At 37.2% G+C, this 17247-nt stretch overlaps 1 protein-coding gene across 2 annotated transcripts in view; it reads right to left on the bottom strand.

Moving 5' to 3' along the window:
• LOC129891188 (conserved oligomeric Golgi complex subunit 3-like) overlaps nt 1-17247 on the bottom strand; it is a 34778-nt gene that overhangs the window by 15401 nt on the left and 2130 nt on the right. For both annotated transcript variants that reach the window (XM_055966465.1, XM_055966464.1), the window contains 17 exons: nt 12893-12937; nt 12702-12776; nt 12481-12576; nt 11869-11946; nt 10953-11038; nt 10643-10709; nt 10412-10474; nt 10213-10314; nt 9934-10038; nt 9703-9795; nt 9040-9128; nt 5824-6043; nt 4332-4418; nt 3539-3655; nt 3422-3454; nt 3201-3287; nt 3061-3123 (listed from right to left, as the gene is read on the bottom strand). In XM_055966465.1, coding sequence (XP_055822440.1) covers nt 3061-3123; nt 3201-3287; nt 3422-3454; nt 3539-3655; nt 4332-4418; nt 5824-6043; nt 9040-9128; nt 9703-9795; nt 9934-10038; nt 10213-10314; nt 10412-10474; nt 10643-10709; nt 10953-11038; nt 11869-11946; nt 12481-12576; nt 12702-12776; nt 12893-12937 — 1506 coding nt within the window. The remainder of the gene's footprint in view (nt 1-3060; nt 3124-3200; nt 3288-3421; nt 3455-3538; nt 3656-4331; nt 4419-5823; nt 6044-9039; nt 9129-9702; nt 9796-9933; nt 10039-10212; nt 10315-10411; nt 10475-10642; nt 10710-10952; nt 11039-11868; nt 11947-12480; nt 12577-12701; nt 12777-12892; nt 12938-17247) is intronic.

A 17247-nucleotide genomic window follows, 5' to 3' on the forward strand; every position in this document is an offset into this window, starting at 1 on the left:
GATCCAAGAATTCTTAGTTCAAGTGATCATAAGCTTTCTCAAGGTCCAACTTACACAAAATACCTAGCTCACCCTTCTTCTTTCTAGAATCAACCACTTTATTTGCCACAAGAGAGAGCTACATTCAATAGTTGTCGTCCTTCCACAAAAGCATTTTGAGAAGTGGACATATACAAACTTTCTTTAGTCTATTTGAAAGCATCTTAGAGATAATCTTGTAAATGCTTCCTACTAAACTAATAGGTCTAAAATCCTTAATATTGGTCACTCCATCCTTCTTTGGCACAAATCACAATAGTATTAAAAGACGCATTAAGCCTTATCTCGAAATGCCCAGTATCATTGAATTCCACAACGGTGTCCATCAACTCACCTTTAACTATCATCAACATTATTGGAAAAAAGCTAAGGTGAATCCGTTCGATCCCGAAGCTTTGTCCCCCTAGAACTCTTCACCGCCACCCTCACCTCTTCTTGCCTATAGCCCTTTCCAACCACTCCCTCATTCCTTCCCATATCTACCTAAATACTAACGTACCCCACCCCGCTCAATTTCAATCTCCACTAGATAACTTCCTTAAGCAAATGATCATAAAAACCTACAATGTCACCCTTCACTTCCTCCTCCCCCTCGTACACTATGCCATTCACGTCAAGAGACTCAATGAAGTTCTTCCTCCTATTTGCTACTACAACTCTATGAAAAAAAATTGTATTAGAATCCCTCTCTTTCAACCACAACGCGCTCGTTTTTTGCCTCCAACTAGTCACTTGAGCAACCGCTGAAGACGCAATCTCCCCCCTCGCCTCCTCCTTCCAATTTCTCTCCCTCTCTTCAAACCCCCTCACTCCTTCCGCATGCTCTATCTCCCCCACTTGATTAATCAACTCTCTCATTTTAATTTCCACCCTCCTAAACACCTCCTTATTCCACTTCCTTATATCTCCCTTTTAACAATTTTAATTTGCAAGCAAGTTAGAAAGATGGTGTGCCAACAACTTCATACTCATTACACCAAGTATTAACTCTATCAACAAGACCTGGTGCTCTGAGCCACATATTTTCAAACCTGAACTGAATATGCAAGCTCCTCCTACTCCCGTCTAACATGACAATCAAATGATCCGAGATCAATCTAGGAAGAGGGACTTGCAATACATCTAGAACCATCTCCTCCCAATCAGTGAACACCGTGAATCTATCAAGTCCAGATTTAGAAGTGGAATCTCCAACTCTAAGTTGAGCTTAGACAATCATGTTTTTCATAACCAAGAAATCCCTAAGGGTCAGTTACACACGGTTTGAAGCTCAATCGATAATGAGCATGCTCCTCTACCTTTCTATACTTAAATACCAGGCGGTTCTCATATGTAGTAGGGTTCGAACCCATAGTGTGCGCCTAACCCACATATCACACACTACACATCTTACCACTAGACCAAAACCTTGGAAGCAAGAATTTTAGACAATCATTTTTTTCATTAGGCTGACCTTTTTCATACGTACTGGGATACTTTAAGATGAGCTCATGGAAGCCTTTGATGAGTTCCACAATAATGGGGGTTATACACTTGACTCGTTCTCGTTTATTTTCACATTGGAAATTGTGGTAGAGATCATTCAGCATCATGGGTGCAGCATGTATATTGTTGTCATCTAAGCTTGTTTCAACCCCTTCTGGGCAAGGCAAAAAACATAGACATTAATCCATGAGTCTCAACAGATTTCCTTTAAAATCAACAAAAGTTCTATTTGCCCCCACCATATCTTGTTTACACCAAAAGTAAAGCAAACTAAGGCAGTTTTTGATTTTCTGAATGTTGTTAATCTTGTCTTCAATGCATCTTGTATTTCTTTCCACAAAGTCCACCAAATGCAGGTTGGGATCAGTTCCCACCAGTCCTCATCTGCTTCTCTTCTCCCAATCTCCTTCCAACTAATCAGCAAACTTTAGTGGTCTTAGGCATTACGCAGCACATTCCCAGAATACATAAAAACATGTTCCACAGATTTACAGTTGTTTTGCAGTGTAGAAAGAGATGTTTTGGGGAGTTTTAAGTAATTCCTCGAAATTCGTGTCAGAGAAGATATTCTTCAGGTGATAAGTCTTCTAAGCTTATTCTTTGCATCAGTTTGTGGTTTTTGGAATATTCTAGCAAGAGCAAAACTTTATGGAGAAATGCAATGTCTGGAATTGTATGATGCATTTGGCTTGAAGGAAAGAGAATATTATTGGACAAGAATGTGTCTCCAGCCTATGTGTAGGATAGACAATTCTTTTGACATACCAGAGCAAGATCTTTATTCCAGCTAGCATCATAATTGGACTTCAGAGATTTTCCTTTTCAGTGACAGGATCTTCAGTGAGATTGGGAGGCACCTCCGTTTGGACTGGCCTTATCCTACTACAATCCAATATTCCCTGCATTTGGTACCTGAGAACTATTCGTCTAAGCTTGATATGGTATACGTACAGGTACACCACTGTCTTCACGATCCTGGATAGGATCAGAATCTTATATATGGTATAGTCTGTTACTTGAGCATTCACACCATATGACTCAGCCAAAAATTTTGAAGGAAGCAATTTGTGAGTTTGACTCCAAATTGAATAAGATTTTGGTTGGAAATGACTTGTGCTTCAATTTTACTGACAATCAAGGGGAAAAGTTAACTCTTAACACATAACTGTCCTGATGCAGCTTTCATCCATGACCAGTGTCACCCAGAGTTACCATATGGATTAAATCAGTGAAATTGTGAAGGAAAATGACAAGGGTTCCAAACTTGACAACAGAGATCAAAGGGGTTACTTACTGTGCTTCACTGAAGTCAATTTTCCATTTCTTCTTGATTCCGTAAGAGATGATTTAATCTAATATTGCATAGTGAAAAGAGTAAACTCTGCCTTTATAACAAACTAGAAACATATCTAAAAAGAGCCTCTTCTCCAAATCAGATAATGTAATTATCAAAAAGAAAAAATACATCTGCAGCAGCGAAGTGGTGGACAATGAAGAAATGAATACCAGCGTAAATAGTAGATACTCAATACTCACCAGCAAATGCGAAAAATCAAGTTCCTTATGCGTGACTGAAAATTCTATGTCGAATGGGGCAATCTGGAAGGCATCTTAAGTTAGAATCCGGCAGCGATGAAAAGAACTAGGAATTTCATAAGCAAGTAAGAGAAACCTGCCTGCTCCCTCAGGATGAGTAGATGCTTTATTAGGAAAAGTTGTGCATCCATTGAAGACGATCTTTTGCCAATAAGCTTGCTAGCTTTCTGAAGGAATTATAAGTTCAGCAATAACAAACAGCATATTGAACAAAAAATACAAATGATACAACATTACAAATTTTAACAGCATAATCAGCAGAACAGTCAAAATACCATGAACTTCAACTACAGAAACTTACTTGAATGGATAATGAACAGAACTCTACAGCTTCCTGAGAAAGAAAAAGAGGAAATAAGGATCCAGTAACATCTGACTACGATTAGAAGGGACACTGATAGAAAAAGTAACTGCTTACCTGAGCTAATCCAGTAAAAACAGCTGATTCTAGAGAACAGTACAGTTTTGATAGACATGATATAGTTTTTTCCAGGGGAGGATACCAGGTTCTGGAAACATCGTGGTTTTGATCAGTCTGCACCAAATTTAAAATATGGAATCAGAGAATATGGTGCAAAGTAACAAAAGAAAAAAAAATAAGGAGATAGAATATGGTGCAAAATTGCAGAAAATCATGTTTAACAGCAAAGAGGCAGGAAAAGTATCTGTAAACAAACAAATTTCAAGTTACATAAATCAGCATAAATTAACATATTTTCTTCTAAAACAATTTTATTGATATAAACCAAGTTTTTGTGAAGGTTGCTAAAGGCCAAAAGCAGCACACTTGACCTATTGAAAATAAAATAACCAATTCAAGATCTATAGTCTATACTAACAGAAATTTTAAAATTCTTTCTTAAAAGAAAAAAGAATTTTAATAAACAAATTCCATCAGACCTCTAATTTCCAATTTTTACACCTTCAACTTTAATATAGCTTGCTTCGTACTGTGCAATAAATGTCATCCAACTAGAATCACAGGTCAAGAAGAATCAGTCCACACCCTTAAGGAAGATATTGATTTTACAGAACCTCCATATATTAAACTGCAACTTCCATAACAGAATGCAAACTTCTCCACCAAAAAATTGCAAAGAAACAAAAAAAAAGATAAAAATAAAAGATATTCTAGCTCTTGCTTCCTCTAAAGATATATGTCACAGAAGTCAACTGAATACCTGTCACAGGACAAAGAGTTTGGCACTTACAGATGGTGAATCCAGTTCTGCTGAAACAGATTGCTCCAACTTTTTAGGGTAATCCAGATCCTCGTCTGACGGAAGGTAATTTGCAATCTGAAAACAAAGCAGGGAAAGAAGGCAGACCAAATTATTTGTAGACCACTCGTTACTTGTGAGGAAGTAATACATGTGCATTACTCCACTCATCCCAACTTATATTGTCAAATATCCTTCTCTTATCAATCCCAACTTATCATATTCCCTAATAAACGACATTTATCATCTGCATATAAATCCATTGAAACTCCTACCAACAGCTACTACGTTTCACTCCGAACTAGTTGGGGCTAGCTATATGAATCATCACTGACCATGTTTCCCATTTAAACACATCTAAAGTGAACGCTATACAACATTGAAGCTCCTACCACTCTGCATTATTAATCCAAAAAAACGATGCACAGAGTAGAAATGGAAATATGGCAGAAAGGAGAAAAGATTAGCTCGGGAACCGAATGAACATTGAACAAATATCAAATCAACAGCACGAAAACTAAGTAAACACGAAAGAATTTTCTCATAATGATGGATAGTCCTATATTTTTCCATAAACTTGTAAATAAGTAGTGGCAGAGAGTTGTGAGGCCTTTTGTTGGGATCTTCTCCCTTTTCGGGGCTTTGGGTTTGCATACTTCAGTGTAGATCAGATGTTTTGTGCTCTGTTTGTACCTCGGTAGCACAACCTTGGTGCCTTTTTATAAAATTATTCTAAGCTATCAAAAAAGAGAAAAACTGTAATGTACAACCTTCTAATATTTTCATTTTTCCTTAGTATCTCCAACACTACGTGAAACCAAGCATTTCAGAAAGTGATGAAGTACCTACTAGATTCAAATTCCAAAAGGTTACTCAACATCACATGAATTGGAATAATTCACTCAAGAGCCTCTTGGATATGTTCAATTGTCAGAAGTCTGCCACAAAGCATATTCCTTCCACCACACAAGAGTTAACTTTCGAGTAAGTTATCATGATAAGCCAATCATAAGAAAGAATGGAAAAGATAAGTGCTTCAAACTCCAACGAAAAAATCGCTCATTTTCACTAATGGGCGATTCTGTTTGAAGGTACAACATATCACAACAATGGAAAATAGTGCAGCTAAGAGAACAATAGAGATAAAAAGCTAAGCTATAGAGCAACAGTATATAGTATATACCATGAGATACAACCTGCTTATGTTTGGGTATAAATGAACATTCTATTTTTAACCAAAATCCATGCAACAGGAAAAAAGGCCTAATTTATACTGTATCTAATTTTGGCACTATTCATCTATCCATGAGGGTGCTGATTGAGTGATGAAATCAAGGCAAGCGGAAAAGAAAAATAAAGATATTAAAGTGAGTGTAACAATTATATGAGCAAAGTTTCGCATAATATTATCTCATGTCCGAGTAACAGATAAGCCGCCAAACAGCATTTAAATAAAATGCCCGAGCAATACTTGGGATGTTACCTCATCACGGATATAGGTGCGAGCACAAAAAGTTAATCGCTCATGAACATCTGCTAGAATCCTGTCCAGTGTTGGGCGTAGCCCAGCCAATGACTCCCCCCGTATGCTCAGTTGTTCTCCTAGAACTTCAACTTTAAGGATATCAACCAGTTCACAAAGAACATCCAGGTTTGTTTCGTGAATAAGTTTCGGACGCAATGTATCGTAGAGGAAAGTACACCTGCAGTTGGTAGGGAGGAAATTGTAACCTTAAGACACATAGAGATCAAGTTACTTATCATCAAAAAAGCAAAGCTCGAGTTCTAGCAGCTTCAGGGGCATATAGATAATACTTCCTCTGTCCCATTTTATGCAACACATTTTCCTTTTTAGTTTATCCAAAAAAGAATGACACCTTTTCCTTTTTGGAAACTATTTTAACTTTAAACTTATATTTCTACCCTTAATGATATGATTTATAGTCACACAAATGTCTATGGCCTATTATAGACCACAAGTTTCAAAAGTCTTATTTAAACTCCGTGCCCAGCAAACACCGTCACCTAAAATGGGACGGAGGGAGTATAACGTGTCAACGCTTCATTGAACTGCTGTAACTGGACCAACTGAGAGATGAGTCAGGAGCACGTAGATTTAGATGCTATGCACAGAATATTTATATCATGTTATGCAGAGGACGTAAGCTCAAAAATATGACTTCTCATGGACTACATAAACAAGATTATTTATAAATAAAGGAGGCAAGTAGAAATATAGCTTGAGAATGCAGGAGGCAGAGAATATCTGATTGCATATCTCCGATTAATAGAATGGAGCAAAGATAAAAAGTAATGTTATAAAGTGAACCAAATAACACGCTCCATTACTTTTTTATATATAAAAGGTACATGTTTCACTACTGATTAAACTTACCAACATCGAAAATCTGCCATTAGATTAACTATCAGTAACCGTAACTCCCTCCATTGATATTATCTAATCACATTAACTTGACAAGAAAAACTATAAATATGATGAAGCTTATATTCTAGGTCAAATTTTGATGGATAAAAGCGCAAGGCTTTCTGTCTCTCTACCCCACAATAAGGAAGAACATACATGTAAGTTAAGATTATGAACCAAAAGGAAAGTACAGGTGTAATGGACATCTCATTTCATATATCACCCAAGGGGGAGTGACTGGAAGTCCCATATAGTGAGATGAGTCAGCAAATCACAAAGAAGCACATCACACGTAGTAATTGACAACAATTAGGTTTCCTTAGCCTCATTTGTTTGCACTTAATGATGGTCTTACTCTTAACCATTCATATCTCAGTCATTAAGCCAGTTTGGTTTTTAGATCTGAATAATTCAAATCATAATCATCAAGTGCATTTGTTTTTGTTCATGTTACAACCACATAATGGGTTTGAATAGATCTGAATTATTAAAATCTATAATAAAGTCCTAATATCATTAAGATATCTTTTGAAAAGATTCTCCAAAGATGGTAGTTCAACAATTTCATCCATTCGCCGCTACCGCCATCATCCACCATTATCAACTACTGCCGTTGCCGCCCATAATGTTCAATTACCGCCATCCTCACCCACAACCATCACCACTGTCAATCACTATAATCGATTGTAACCACCATTTTTTATTTATTTATTTAAGCCATCTCTAGTGGTCTACTTCTACTAGAAGTGGGAGGTTTAGCCTGACCCCTACTTTGTCCATTAAAAATATCAATGTACAAAAAAAAGAGGGGATATGAACCTTACCACTTTATAACAAAATCAGGTATGTTAAAACAGCTTTCAAGGATGCATGAAATGTATCTAGATACTAAGTACACTCTCATAGATCACTAACTATCATCACCACCATTAGCCACATTTACAATTATCAACACCAACCACCATTACCACAACAAACACTACGCACTACCGACAATCACCACTATATATAGTCAAACCACCGTTATCATTCATCACCACCAATAGCTATCACTATTATCCACCGCAAACTATTGGCCGCCATTACCAACTACCACCATCCACCACTACTACCACCTACCATCACCACTAGCTACTACTCACAACCACCACCGCTAGCCATCACCAACACCATATAATTTTAAAAGATATGGTAGTAGATTAATTTAGTATTTTTTTTATTTCATATATATTTATATTTAAATAAAAACATTTATATGTTCAGTTTTTGAAAAAAAAAACATCTTCATCGTTTAGTATTCAGATCTTATTAACACATCTTAGTTATTCAGGTGTGCATTCAAATTCAGACATCTAAATCTTAATATTCAGATGTGTATTTAAATACAAATATCTTAATCTTAATGAAAACAAATAAGGCTTCACCAGACTTCGTGATTTTACTTTTACGGGCATAGAAGACTGATTTCTCACCTAACCAAGAAATCTCAAGGGCCAACTGGCACATGGTTTGGAGCTTAATAGATAATGAGCCAACCCTTTAACCTTCACTTAAATAATTGTTCTGCCACCTTCTTTATCAAAAAGCAACTGTTTACCCACCTTTTGAGTTAAAGCTTATACTTTTGTTTTGGAGAATAATTTAAAGCATATACTTGAAGGACCTGGTTTGACTTGAAGTTACTATAACTTTCACATGTAACCTCCACATTTGAATCTCAAAGTCAAAGCAGTTGAAGCTTCGCAGGAGCAAATGTTGACCACACTAACTTGATACATAAACATAGCACATACTCATAACTGATGGCCGGAGCAACCTGCAAATCTAACCCAGAGGGAAATCTGAGCAGCTCTTTCAGAGGAATAGATAGGCGTAGATCCCACAGGATGGCTTCAAATTCCAAACTAGGAACTAATGTTGTGCAAACCCTAAGATCTAAAGTGACAATCATTAAGCTATTGGGCAGCCTCATAGTCCACACTGATTTTTATTAGCACACAAATAATGTCCGAAAACGTTTACACCCACTTACCGCTGATAGAAACTCTGGCCTAGGGAGCTTTCGGAACGGCACCAAAATTTTGCAATGTTGGCTCTTATTTACAAGGAGCATGAAAAACAATACAGAATCCAAACCTCCACCCCAAACAAACCAAGACAAGAAAAAGGAAAAAAGAAGCAAATTAGAAAAGAAAAAGTGGGAAAGGAAATGAGTAAGAAGCAAAAATGGTTCAAATGCAGAAAGAACCCCACAAGAGAAGTTAGGCAACTCACAGAGGATCTACAAGAGGAGTCAAACTCGAAATGTCCTCTGAAGATGATGGGAAGAAGTGATTGAAGAGTTGATGCTCTAGCTGACACACCTGCATTTACGATGTCAAAGGTAAAGTATGGAGTGACATATATCCCAATTTTACCCAAATATGCCTTTAGCAAGACTTTGTTAGAAGCAACTTCAGATATTTACTTTGGCAATAGTGATTCACAGAAAAACATATAGAAGTCATGATTCCTTCCTCAAAGAAACCAAGGCTGCTATAGTTTTAGCTCATTTATCCTCAATCCAAATAGAGGAACATTCATCTACACTAAGATGAGCTAACCGTTAAAAGAAAACGTAAGACGTGGCTCTATTATGTACAACAAATTACTTTGATTTTCTTGAGAATGAGAATTAATTACTTTGAATTCATCCTGTCAAATAAAAAGAAAAATGAATATGGATTGCTCATATGACTATCAAGACTGGGTAGTCAGTGTTGAATTGTATCTTTTCATCTTCTTCTTCTGACACCCCCACCAACACCAACACTAAATAAAATCACCACCATCACCATAAAAAGAACAGGCATCCAAGTTTTGTCAGGCAAGATGTAATAATTATACCGTTTTCTAGTACAAAATGTTGTAAATAGAGCTGATGTCATTTGAATGTACCTGCATTAAATATGCACATCCAGATCTAGTTAAAGACGACAATGCTTCTTTCCTGGAAAATTCAGAGATCCGCTGTTGCACTATACCTCTTATCTGAATTAAATGAAACAGAATGAGTACTAATTAAAATGACGAAACAAGGAGAAGAAAAAAAAAAGAAGAAAAAAGTCATATATATATATATATATATATATTGATCTATAGAACTAAAAGGAGCAGCTTACTACTCACCAAGGATAGGCGCTGTTCACAATAGAGTTTGTGGCATTCTTCAAGAAGTTGAATATACTCTTTTCTGGGTGTTCTGCTTTCAATTTCTTCCAAGATAGGCTTAAGCTGCAGGTAACTAAGATCATTTGGTTCATGGATTACACATAAAAGCTAGTCCTAGTTTCTTTTCTTCTTTTCTTTTTTTCTTTTTTTCTTTTTTTTGAGATTAGTAATACTCACTCTCGTACAACGAATTGATAGAGTTTCTAACTCAAAGGTAAGGAGATGTTCCAACATTACCTCATTTGCTGCAGCCTTGAAGCGTACATATATTATAGATGACTCAATACCCTCGGCAAAAGATGTTTTGCTACCACCACTGCTTCGTATTGCAGCCTGAACCTGATAAAATGGGTATATTTATCTCAGGATATGCAACCATTCAGCTGCAAGTCAAAGATTGTAGTGCATATAGCAATGAAACATAAAGCAGATTTACCTGAGAAGAAGTACTTCTAAGAACGGAAAGAACATGAGAGCGAATCATTCCCAGAGCTCGAGACTGGTTACAGGGGGACAAAGGAAAAACAGGCAGAGAGAAAGAGAATGGGCAATGGGATTAGAATTCTTATGTCCAAGAATGTCATAAAACCATGCCAATTGTATAAAGAAATGTGATTTCATATATCATAGTAGATTACATAATGTTGATGTCAATTATTTTAAGTACCTGAAGTTGTCGAAACTTGACCAAATAAATGCTGCACTCTGCATATTGTGGGTTACTCTCAACATAGCTGCAGTGACGCAGAGGAGAAACACAATGGTTATTTGTGCTCTTATGCATAGATTTGCAAGCTTTATTCAACAGGACTTAATCCTGATAAAAGAATTTACATCCCTAGAAGAAACCTGACTCTAGACATGTCCACATGGTAAACTTCACAAATAACCAAAGAAAACTATGGATGGTACAACATTGCAGTGGTTCTAATATTCATAGATTTCAATGCAGTAATATGAAATGTAAAGTCACTTACGATATGCACTCATCAAGTCTTTTAAGCAATGGAAGAAAATTTGTACTACCAACGCTCATGCTAGGAGAATAAAAAGTGGTCGCAACCTGCAAACAGGAGTGCAAGACAACCATGAGGAATCAAATAAAAAAAAAACAGAAAACTGGGTATTTTGACATTAGAGAAGTTCAAGAAGAAGAAGAGCAGGACTTGAAGAGAAAATTTAGCACAAGATAAATCAAGTTGATGCAATGCCCCAATTAGATGTAATTAAACAACAAGGAATTAGAAAATTTTAGGCTAATGGTCGTGATTAAATCAAGAATATCTACAGTGGAGAGTGAAAAAGCTATTCCTCTATAAGGAATTTAAAACGGGAACTTTCATTCTCAATCTCACAATTGAAAAGGCCTTCCTTTAGAAACCACCAAGCACACAAATAGGAGAAAGAAGAGTTGACCAAAAGACGAGATTAAAAAATCATCTTAAATTAGTAACTTGCTAAGCAAGAAACATCAAATAATCCAAAAGCACTAGATCGGAAAAGCCAAGAAAGAATAGCTTTGGATGACTCATCTGTAACATGAGGAAGAAAACGATCTAGAATCAAAGCTTAATTTACAAAGGATAAAGCTCCGCCCTTCGGTTTGTGGGTGTGGAAAAAAATCTAATTAAAAAACATGAATCTCTTGAGGAAGAAAGCTCTCATTTCTTAAAGCTGTTTTCCACAGTTCAAACTCTCAGTTAGGTATATTTCCTCACCAATGTATCAAAGCATAAAAAATACGGATAGCATTAATTCTCTGCACTCAAAATAAAGTTGATGCAGAACCATACCCAATTCAGCATAGGCATAGATAGACTACTGTGGAGACTAGTGCAAAAGGCATTGAGTAACAATGAAATATTATCAACATAAATGGCAGTCGGACCTTACATTCTCCAATTCATCAAAGTAATTGAGCTTATTGTGAAGTGATTCTGCAAACTCAATTAATTTCTGCTTCTCCAAAAGCTGCAAATAAACAAGAAATTACACAAGAAGATTATTCAAAGCTGATTCCTGTTGTTAATTATTGCCTCTTTACGTGTACATCACATGTCCATTAATACTAGACACTGATAGGGAACTTCCTAATTTCAAATGCCACCCACTGGACATCCGAAATACACAATATTGACATGAATTGTAACTAGACAATGCTTTAACCCAAACAACAACTTCAGATAGAAGAAAAACAAGAAAACGCAAAATGAAGAAATGCATTAACTTGGTACTAGGTGACAATTGAAGATGTTTGGCAACTATTAAAGATATCATAAAACTTTAATCCATCAATATAGTAGATTGGCAATGAAGACTTTCAACATCATAGAGTAAGGCAAAACAATGTCTATCTAAAAATTGAACTCCATTAGTTACAAGCCTATCCTCTTATCATACAATTAATCGTTCCTCTGTTCCTCAAAATTTTGAACAGAATGAAAGAGAAAAGTACAATCTATAGCTAAAGTAACCACAGATGCTAAGAGAAATGGGTTGACACACCAGTCTATCACACGCATCATGAAGAGTTCTAGTCTTTGTTGCCACTGCTTGATGCTGCAATTGCAGCTCATTGAATAAGTCAAGTGTTTCATCCACCTGCAACAGAGCCATTTTTAAGGGCAAGGACATGTCGACTCAAAAGCAAACATAGATAGATGAACAGCAACAACAAAAAGGCTCAAGAGAAGAGTATAAGAGCATTATTTTTCTTCTCAGAATACCTGGTGAAGTATACTATCGCAGGTCTGAATCTGCTCTGTTAAGGTGTTGACATAATGCTGATATTTTTCTTCAGTCTATGTACAGAAAGAAAGCATATGCAATATTTTTTATCAGCAAGTGTAAAAGAGGAAGCATATGACTCACAACTTTTGGAAGAAACGAAAGGCGTATGAACAAGCTAAAGACAAACCTCTGATTTCATAGCTGCTTCAAGATCCGCAAACCACTTGTAAAACTGTATCAACAAAACAGCACAAAGGGGAAGAGGAAACTCATATCAAGTTCAGGCAGCATTAGAGAAAAGGTCAACTCAAGATGCCATTTTTATCATCATTTACAAAGACAACTAAGCATATTCAGTATTCAAGCATATACAAGAATGCAACACAAAGATTGCCATGGAAACAAAATTGGAAAACTGAAGCTCCTTATTAAGTGGTTTGCTTTTGCTGGATAGTGACATATAAAGCAATACTAATAGAGCAATTGAAAGAGGCCTGAATATACACAGAAAGTGCTACATGTGTGAAATGGAGGCCGAGGATGTTAATTAACTCCAGCTACACTGCCCAATAGCCTGACAGTTGTGACAGTTACTTTTAACATTTTTGAAATAAAAGAATCATGCAAATTGCCAAGATCCATGAAGAAATTTAACTCTGCTGAACAGGAAAAGGTGTGGGAAATGGAAAGAGACGCATATGGAAAACCATACCTTCATCATGTGACTAGCTTGGGGGGGGGGGGGGTCTTTACAACAAAGAGAAGAAGTAGGCACGGGATGTAGCTCCATGAGCTCCAGTGGTTCTTTGGAAGGAGACGTAGGAGGTCTTTCAAAAGGGGTGGATAATGATTTCGTACAATTGAGAAATAACCTCCTATAGTTAACTTTTTGTGCACCCACAAGGTTCTTGTGTGTATAAATTGTTGGATGTCTTTGACAGAGAACTCTTTTTGTTTTTTTGATAATTAGTAATGTTGTATTCTTCAGCATTAAGGAATGCTGGCCACCTCCAAAAAAACTTACCAAAGTAGTAAGGTTAGACTCTAAGCTTTACAGAGAACCTAATAAATTTACCAGCTCATCTACTTCCTCTATCAATTTCCTTTGCACCAAGAGAATAAAAACACTAAACAGTTCCATTTCACATCATGTATGGACTTGATCTTGTCTTCAAAACATCTCCCATTTCTTTATTTCCATACTGTCCACCATATACATGAAGGAATTATCCTCCACCATTTTTTCCGACTCTTGCTACCCCCTCGTTTCGTCCAGAAGCTCATCAAGTATGCTCAGGCATTGTCCACTCAGTCTTTGTGAGGCTGAGGAACAGGTTCCACAGTTGTGAAGTAAACTTGCAATGTAAAAATAGATGGTTGTTTGTCTCCCCAGTCTCATTGCACAAAAAACATCTTGTCACTACTATTCTCCCCTTCTTCTGTAGAACCTCATGTGTCAGGCATGCTCTCTTCACCACTAGCGAAGTGAAGCATTTAACCTTGGTGGGAGCTATGCTCTTCCAGATGCTTGAGCATAAACCTAGCATCACACTATTGTCCCTCTTGTACATTTGATTCACAGAGAAAATGCCATCCTCTGAAAGATTCCATCTCAGTGTATCAGATTGCATAGTGGTGCCAGGAAAATTCTCCACTTCGCTCGAAAAAATTGTCAACCTATCAACCTCCCAATCATTTAGATGCCTTCTAAAATTCAGATTCCACCCTTGGTTTGACCAGCTCTCAGCAACGGTTGCTTCAGGATTAGTACTTAGCATCATAAGATCAGGGTAAACTCCCTGTAAAGGAACTTGCCCTATCCATATATCCTTCCAGAACAGGGTATTAGTGCCATCTCCAACCCTGATTCTGAAATTTCCCTATAGCTTTGGCCATAATGATCTGATAGTCCTCTAAACCCCCATTCCATAAGTGCAAATCACTTCATTGGAGCACCATGGACTAGATTGGCCAAACTTGTGGAAAATGACCTCCTTCCATAGAGTAGATTCTTCCGCACTAAATCTCCATAACCATTTCAACAGTAGACTATTATTCTGTATCCTCAGATTTCTGATATCAAGACCCCCTTGACCTTTGCTCTGTTGTACTACCTCCCATTTGACCAGATTATATCCTCCCTTCCTTGTTGTCTCTCCATAGGAAGTCTCTCCTCAATTTGTTTAGCTTCTTAACTACACTTGAAGGTATAGGAAATAGAGACATCACATAGGTGGGAAGAGAGTCCAACAATGAGTTGATTGGTGTGACCCTTCCTTCTTGTGAAAGATACTGGGCTTTCCACTGAGCCAACTTCTTATTAGCTTTCTCTATAATGCTATCCCAGATCTCCAGATCCTTATGTCTTCTGCCTAGAGGCATTGCTAGGTATACAGTGGGCAGATTACCTACACCACACCCAAGAATGTTAGCAAGGGTCTAAATATTTGGCACTTCTTTGACAGGGTAGGTGCTACTCTTCCTCCGGTTCACCCTTAAACCAGATACAGCTTCAAAAACTACCAGCAAGACTCTGATGTAGCAAACTTGGTCCCTTTAGGTTCACAAAATAAAATAGTATCATCTGCAAAGAGCAAATGGCAAATCTCCAGATCCCCTCTCCCACCACCACCTATGTTGAAGCCCCTCAACCAATTATTCTGTAATGCTGTCCTCATCATACTACTGAGGCCTTCCATGGCCAAAATGAGTAGATAAGGGGATAGAGGGTCTCCTTGCCTGAGTCCCCTCTCAAAGTGAAAAAAAACAGTAGGTTCTCCATTTACAAAAATGGAAAACCTAACAGTTTTAATGCAAAAACCTATCCATTTCAACCATTTGTCCCCAAATCTCATCTGCTTGTGGATATTTAAAAGGTAGCCCTAATTAACGTGATCGTAGGCTTTTTCGATGTTCAACTTGCACATCATGCCAGCCACTTCCCCTCTAGATCTTTTATCTAAGCATTCACTTGCAATTAAGACTGCATCCCTAATCTATCACCCTTTTACAAAAGCCATTTGATTTTTGTTTACCAGTTTATCCATTACTCTCTTCATTCTTTCTGCTAAAACTTTGGGAAAACTCTTGTACACCTTAGAGATCAAGCTTATAGGCCTAAAGTCTCTCAACTCTACTGCTTCTGCCTTTTTTGGAATAAGGGCCACAAAAGTGGCATTTAAAATCCTTTCAAACACTTGATGTTCATGAAAATAGTGTAATGTCCCCATGATGTCCTTCTTGATCAGATCCCAAAAAGTCTGAAAAAAGTTCATTGTGTAGCCATCAAGGCCTGGAGCCTTGTCGATTGCACAAGACTTAATGCTCTCCCACACTTCTTCCTCCTCAAAACTCCACTGTAGCCACTCCTGATCTTCTGTAGGGATCACTGTTGATCCTTGAAGGTTAAAATTAGGTCTCCATCCTTCTGTTTCCTTGTATAAATTCTGGTAGAAGCTTTGAATTGGACTTTTAATTGCAACGGTTTCAGTGATGGACTGTCCTTCTACCTCAAGAGCATCTATAGAGTTATACCTTTTATGAGCATTTTCCATTTTGTGGAAGAACTTAGTGTTCTTATCCCCATCTTTCAACCATTGTACTCTTGATCTCTGCCTCCAAGCAATTTCCTCCCTTTTTGCTATCTCTTCAAATTCCATAGCTAAGTGATTTTTCTAGACTAACTCATCATCAGTGAGGCTTATGTTTTCCTGTATGGCTTCCCAAGTTCCCAATTGCTATAAGATCTCTTCTTTTTTCTGTTTCCAATTTCCTCTGTTGTTTCTATTCCATTGTATCAACTCCTTCTTAAGGAGTTTTAACTTGTTTTCCAGAATGAAGGAAGGTCTTCCCCTATTAGGGAAGGACAACCACCATGCCTTAATCTTGTCTTTGAAACCTTCCACCTCTAACCACCAGTTTTCAAACTTGAAATAGGTCTTTTGGTAATTCCAGTCACCACATGTCAAAAGAATTGGATTATGATCTGATCCTATTCTTGGTAACAAAGACTGCTTGACCAATAGGAATGAGTCCTCCCAATCAGCTGAGTGTAGGAATCTGTCAATCCTGGAGGCACTGTTACGATTCCCCCCCCCCCTCCTCCAAGTGTATGATCCTCCAAAAAAAGGAGGTCAGAGAAGAGAACTCTTTTTTGGTGATAAGGTAAATAATTTCATAATGATCGGAGATCTCTTTATCAAAAGATATTAGAATAAAACAAAAGGAGAAAAAGGAAATAACTTCTAGGGCTATCTCTATCATTTCACAGGCATGCAAATTAAGAATCGAAAACATACTCCATGGCATGGAAAGTTGAAGGCCTATTAAAGTTCAAATATGGAAGAGAGTCCTAGAACAAATTGTTTTGCATGTCTTTCTGATATATAGACACAAATACTGCTCCATTCAAGCAGGTAGAATCAAGACCCATAAACAGCCACTATGGTGATCATCCCTGAACACATCACATGCAATTTAGGTATTTCTACCCCAGAAGACATTGAGTATCAGTGTCATTTCTCACTAAATATAAGTTCCAGT

The sequence above is a fragment of the Solanum dulcamara genome, chromosome 6 (assembly GCF_947179165.1).
Source record: "Solanum dulcamara chromosome 6, daSolDulc1.2, whole genome shotgun sequence".
Taxonomy (NCBI): domain Eukaryota; kingdom Viridiplantae; phylum Streptophyta; class Magnoliopsida; order Solanales; family Solanaceae; genus Solanum; species Solanum dulcamara.